General features: G+C 58.4%; 1 protein-coding gene across 1 annotated transcript; it reads left to right on the top strand.

Moving 5' to 3' along the window:
* Positions 1 to 293: 293 nt before the first annotated feature.
* Positions 294 to 1,160, top strand: GJD3 (gap junction protein delta 3; the record flags this gene model as incomplete). The annotated part of the gene is made up of 1 exon (XM_079724554.1): positions 294 to 1,160. One exon carries the CDS (start codon positions 294 to 296, stop codon positions 1,158 to 1,160), a length of 867 nt encoding a protein of 288 aa, XP_079580680.1.
* Positions 1,161 to 6,472: the final 5,312 nt, after the last annotated feature.

The following is a 6,472-nucleotide window of genomic DNA, read 5'->3' as shown; positions in this document are numbered from 1 at the left end:
CTCTGGAGGAGCAAAGGGTCCAACCCAGCAGGCCCGTGGGTGTCTGACTAGAGCACCAAAGGGGGGCTCCTCCCCAGCGCCCATAGTGGAGAATCACCTAACCCCTCCCGCCCCCGCCCCCCTTGCTAAGCCCGTTGTTCCCACAAAGTCCCTGTTAACCCCAGGCCTGGCTGCCCCCTGGCTCACCTCGAAGTTAGAGGAGGTCCAACTGACTCCACCCCGACGGGCACGGAGGGCTGGGGATCCCGACCCTTCAGCCTCTGACTGCCCGCCCCGCGTCCATCCCCAGCGCCATGGGGGAGTGGGCGTTCCTCGGCTCGCTGCTGGACGCCGTGCAGCTGCAGTCGCCGCTCGTGGGCCGCCTGTGGCTGGTGGTCATGCTGATCTTCCGCATCCTGGTGCTGGCCACGGTGGGCGGCGCCGTGTTCGAGGACGAGCAGGAGGAGTTCGTGTGCAACACGCTACAGCCGGGCTGTCGCCAGACCTGCTACGACCGCGCCTTCCCCGTCTCCCACTACCGCTTCTGGCTCTTCCACATCCTGCTGCTGTCGGCGCCCCCGGTGCTCTTCGTCATCTACTCTGTGCACCGGGCCAGCAAGGAGCCGGGCGGCGCGGCCGGCGGGGCGGGGTCGCTGGGGACCCCGGGGCGCCCGGGGGGCCGCGGCGCGCGCCGCTGCTACCTGCTGAGCGTGGCGCTGCGCCTGCTGGCCGAGCTGGCCTTCCTGGCGGGCCAGGCGCTGCTCTACGGCTTCCGCGTGGCGCCGCACTTCGTGTGCGCCGGTGCCCCGTGCCCACACACGGTGGACTGCTTCGTGAGCCGGCCCACCGAGAAGACCGTCTTCGTGATCTTCTACTTCGCCGTGGGGCTGCTCTCGGCGCTGCTCAGCGTGGCCGAGCTGGGCCACCTGCTCTGGAAGGGCCGCCCGCGCGCCGGCCACTGTCGCCAGGCGGCCGAGCGCGACAACCGCTGCAACCGCGCGCACGAGGAGGCGCAGCAGCTGCTCCCACCGCCGCTGCCCGCCCTGCCCGCCAGGCGCCCGGGCCCCGACCCCGACGCCCCGCCCTCCTATGCTCACCGGGCGCCGGCCTGCGACAGTGAGGGCGGCAGCGGCCGCAGCAAGGCATCGCTGGCCACCGTCCGCCAGGACCTGGCCATCTAGAGCTGCCTGCGGCGAGGGTGAGGTCAGAGGCCAGACCCCACCACCCCGGAGCGAGAAGCAGCTCCGCAGCAACTGTTCGCAGGGTCCCCTGCCCAGCAGATGACACACAGGGGGCATGGCCTGCCGGGCAGCATCCGCAGCTCCCAGCCAAGCTGGGGACACCTAATGAACTAAGGCGGTCCTTGGCGCCATCATCCAGGCTAAAAGGAAGGAGGCGGGGCGCTGAGAGAAAGTGGACGGGAGGAGGCAGAGCTAGTGCAGAGTGGAGGGTCCGGTGGAGCCCGGGGTGTTTCACTGGGGACAAAACCAACGGTGACGCCAGCATCCCTGGGGGCCTCTCCTTGTTCAGACTGAGGCGTGGCCTCTGTGTGGGCCCTCTGTGTATGTGCACACACGTGTACACATACATACGGTGTGAGCTGTGGGTGCCCAAGCGCACGTAAAACCTGTGTGAGCTCTTTGTGTGTGTGTGCATGCATGCATATATCCTGGGTGAGCTCTGGTTGTGCACGCGTGTGCGTAAGCACGTGTCCATCCTCTGCAGGCTCTCTGTGCGTGTGTGGGCCTACCCCGTGTGCGTTCTGCGTGTGCGCGTGCATCTGTGTGCCCTGTGTGAGCTGTGTGTGTGATCTCTGACATGCCCTGTGCGAGTGGCCAGGATCCAGTGCCAGCAGCAGCCACGGTGGCTCCCTCCCTACCTGCAGGGGCATCACAGGATGATCTGCCCTCCTGACGGAGCCCACACAGGAAGGGAGGGGGAGGGGAGGCCTCAGTCTGGGCACCATCTACACTCTCGACCTTGTGGCCTGGGCAAGGTGGCTGGGCCCTCCTTTCATGGAGATAGAGTGGGGGTGGGCAGTGGGGTCAGAGGGCAGGACTCTTTGCTAGCTTCCCCCTCTTCACCCTGCTGCTCTTACCCCAGTCCATAAACATCCTCAGAAGGAACCTCCCCCAGAACGTGTGCTCCTGGCCCTGCATTTGCCTGCAGCCATCACCCGCCTCCCCTCCTCTTTCCCCACCGAGGACCTACCCCCTGGGAAGTACAAGGATCTGTCTACGTGTCTGCCTCCTTTTCCCCTCCTATCTCTCCTCTGCCCCCATCTTCTTCCTCCTTCACCGCCCCAGTGGGGATGCTCTCCATAAGCAGCCAGCACCAAACTGAAAAATCCAGGGGCCACCATCTAACCACACCTCCGGGGCTTCACCAGACCCTGCTGAGCAGGCTGCCAGCGCCCCAGTCTTCTACGTCCCTGGTCGCTTCCTCCCTGTTCTTTCCTTCACGCCTCTTCCTCAGCTTTCCTGCCTGGCTCCACACAGCAGCTGGAGGAGTCTTTCTAAATAGCCCCTCTACTTACGTCCTTGGGGCTCCCCCCGTCCTCAGGGTAAGTCCAGCACCTGAACGAGGCTTTTGAGGCCCTGCACGTCTGACCCCGCTTCATCAGGCCCCCTCCCATTGGCTTCTCCAAGGTTGCCATGCCCCAAACCATACCGAATTTTCTGTTCCTACCAAGCACGGTAGGTACCCAGTCTTGCTTCTAAGTGTTTCAACATGCCTTTGCCTGGAACGGCCTCCCTCTCTGCAGCGCCCCCTTCCCCTAGCTAATTAATGCCTACCTGCCTTTTGGTCTCACCTGGGAAGAAAATAGATGCCTTCCTGTACAGACAGCCCAACCCCCAAACCAGAGCTGGAGGCCCCAAGGCAGCACTTCTGCTGGATGCATAGCCCTCTCCTCCTCGCAGGCCCATAGTAGGTGCTCAGTAAACTTGCTCTGGATGAGGAAATGGAGGTGTTCCCCAGGCCCAAGCACTTATCCACGCTCATGGTGTGTTCCACCGTCCCTCCACCTACACTGAGTTCTGTGTCTGCCGCCTGGACCCTTCCACGCAAACTCAGATGTGAATGTCCAGCTGCTTTCCCTATATGTTCATTCAACAAATACTTCTTGAGCACATAGTGCATACCAGGCAGTGTTCAAGATCAGCACTGTTTCATAGAAAGAGGATGTGAGCCACCTATATAATTCCAAGTTTTCCATTAGCCACATTACAAAGTGAAAGGAAACAGGTGAAATTCATTTTAGTAATATATTTTCTTTAAGTATTTTTTCAACACACCATCCATATAAAAAAAGTATCGAGGAGATGTTTTATATTCTTCGTTTTGTACGAAGTCTTTGAAGGCTGGTGTGCGCTCTGCGCTTGGAGCACATCTCAATTTGGACCAGCCACGTATCTAAGACTCGGCCGCCACCTGTGGCGAGTGGCTGCTGTATTAGCAGATTCAGGTGTTGGGCTCCCGTGGTGAACAAAACTTGCCCCTGTGAAGCTTACATTCTGGTGGACAATAAATATAGACTGTACAGCCAGCCAGTGTAAAGAGTAAGGGGAGAGAGAGTGACACCCCTGAGGAGTGACGGGGAGCAGAACATAGCAAGTTGCCAGCCGTGAAGCTTCTCCGGGAAGAGCGTTCCCGTTGGAGGGAATGGAAGAACAAAGGTCCTGAGGCAGGAAGAAGCTGGAGGCCTTGGAGGCCAACAAGGAGGCTGGTGTGGCAGGAGTGGAGTGAGGCACGTGGAGGGGGTCACCAGTCACTCACATGGTGCCCCAACTTCCTTAGCTCTCCTCTCAGTTGCTGGGGTCCCCATCCACCCTGGCCACCTCCGTCTGTTGTTGCCAGAGACCGTCCTCTGCCCACCTTCCACGTCCCATCAATCACCTGGTCCTCCTGTTTTACCACCTAAGCATTTCCTCCCTTGGCCACGCTTCTCCACCCCTTCGGAGGCTGCCCAGGGTCAGCCGGTCACCGACGGCCTGGGGTGCTCCCTTCCTCAGCCTCTGCTCCCGCCCCCTGCAATTCTAATCTGACCCCCTCACGCACTGGCTTCGAATCCTTCACTGCCATTGCCCGCAGGATCAAGTCCAGCTCCTGAATTGGCCTTGGCCAGCCCGTCCCAGCCTCTAGAGCTTCAGCTGCTCTGCCTTGTCAACCGAAACCCAAAATGGTTAAAACACAGAGCTGGGGATAGTTTCTGACCACCAGAAGCTTTTTATGACCTCTGCGTTCCACCTGGCTAACTCTTCCCCTTAGAGGTTTAGCTGGGAGGGAGCACCTGTTCCAGGAAGCCTTCCGAGCCCAGCTCCAGGCCTGGTTAAATGCCTCTGCCCTGTGCTCCCATAGGCAAAGCACATGTCAGCCCTCGATGACCAGACTCTAGCAGTGGTTCTCAACTGGGGGCGATTTTGCCCCCCAGGGGACATTGGGCAACGTCTGCAGATATATTTGGTTGTCACAGCTTGAGGGAAGGCGCAACGAGTGGATAGAAGCCAGGGCTGCTGCTAATCATCCTACAGTGTGCAGGACGGCCCCTCTCAACAAATAATTCATAGCCCAAAATGTCACTTGTGCCGCAGATAAGAAACTTTGCTCTACAGTGAACTATGAACCATCCAGAGCAACCTCAAGCCCCAGCAGCAAAGTTACTATCCCAAGGGGGGTGCTTTGTAAGTGTGGGCATCACTGCTTTAGTCGTCACGATGAGGGGCACCCTCTTGGCATTTGGCCGGTAGGGGCTAAGAATGCCAATGTCCCCCCACAATAAAGAATTGTCACACACTCCTTTAGAATGTTCCACGGACATTTACATAGTAAACAGCCTCTTTATAATTACCCGAACCCAAAACCTGACCCTGTTTTACATATAAAACGTTAAGGGTTTAGTTTGGGATTTTTTTTTTTTTTGCATGGTTTTATTATTCGTTATTGGTTTTTATCCACCCCATACTCTTTAATTTTCCTGGGTTCCTTGTACAGAATAGCTTCTGACCTTCTTACTTCTTTTAAATCCAAATGTTCATTAAAAAATAGAAGCAAGCGTAGGACTGTGTCCTATCTGCCCAATGATTGGGCCCAAGCATTGACACATGGAAATTCACAGTACTTTCCCTGAATTTCTCCTTTACAATATAGTGTGCCAGCATGGTGACTTTTTAAAGCATGTGTTTGGTATGTTAGGTTAAATTATGTCAGGTTCATAAAGAAACCTGTTAGAAAGTGTTAGAAAATATTTGCTAGAGGAAGAGAGCCTGTCCTCAGCATCCTCTCCAGCCTGGGCCAGACTGTGACATAAGTGGGGATCTGGCGCCACCTGATGGCTAAAGTAGAAATGGCAGGTGGACCCCCGTGGAAGGAACTCTTTCTTCCCGCCCAGGAATCTCTTCTCGCCCAGGCGCCCTGCTAACCCTCCCCAAACGCAGCCTCCACTGCCACCTCCCCAGACGCCCCCGCCCCCCAAGATCTCAGTGACTGATGCTTCTTCAAGGGCTTCAGGGATCCGGGAAAGAGCCCTGGCTGAGAGGTAGGAGCCCTTAGTACTGTTCCCCAATCTGCCACTACCTTGCTGTGTGACCATGGGCAAGGGCACTGCCCTCTCTGGGCCTTGGTGTGTAGTGGCGGTGGGTGGGTGGGGGGGGAACTGGCTTATGGGGACCCTCAAGGCCTGTCACGCTCCATCCTCTCAACCAGGAGCATCCGGGTGCCCTGTCACCTGTGCCCTCTGTGCCTCCTGCCCACAGAAGTGAGCTTAGGGGTGGCCAGGGGAGGGCAGGACAATTCTTCCTGGAGGCAGAGGGACAAGAGGGCTGGCCTCCCAAGTTTCCATCCCAATCCTGAGCTCTTCTTCGTTTGCAATGAGCCCCTGACCCAGGTCCCCATGCCAACTGCCACTCCTGCTGTGAAGGTCATCTGTGGTCACTCGAAAAATAGAACTCCTCTGCCACTAAGTGACCCCCCGGACTCAACCTCTGGCTTCCCAAGGGCTAGGGGCTTTGAGGGCCGAGGTGGCTTTCTCCCTCGGACTGGGGACTCCCTGAAGGTGCAGGTAGTCTCTCCCTTTCTCCCCTCCCCCACTCCACACTGGGGTCCCTAACGGGCTGCGAAAGCCCCTAGACCAAGGGCTGGCTTTCTAAGGGCAGGCCATCTCCTTCCATTGGGTCTCCAAAGATTCCAGCACGGCAAGGCAAGCTCTGAAGGCGGCTTGGCCCCCCAGTGCCCACAGCTGACCCCCAGCCCCTGCCCAGACACCGAGAGAATGCGGCGAGGCAGCGAGGCTCTGAGGCACGTGTAGAATAAATATAACTTTATTCTTTATCCAGTAGATCTCAGTGGAAAGTCCAACAGTAACAGGTGCACCAGCGGGCTCTGGGGGGGTGAGACCCCAACCCCGGGGCAAGGAGGGCAGGGCAGGGCCAGCTCCCCAAACCCGGGGGTGCAGCGGTGACGGGAGGGGGCCCCCTGTAGGCCCGTCCTGCGGGGC

This window comes from Hyperoodon ampullatus (assembly GCF_949752795.1).
Source record: "Hyperoodon ampullatus genome assembly, chromosome: 19".
Classification (NCBI taxonomy): Eukaryota; Metazoa; Chordata; class Mammalia; order Artiodactyla; family Ziphiidae; genus Hyperoodon; species Hyperoodon ampullatus.
The sequence above is the reverse complement of the archived record's forward strand: the minus strand, read 5'-3'. Positions and strand labels throughout refer to the sequence as shown.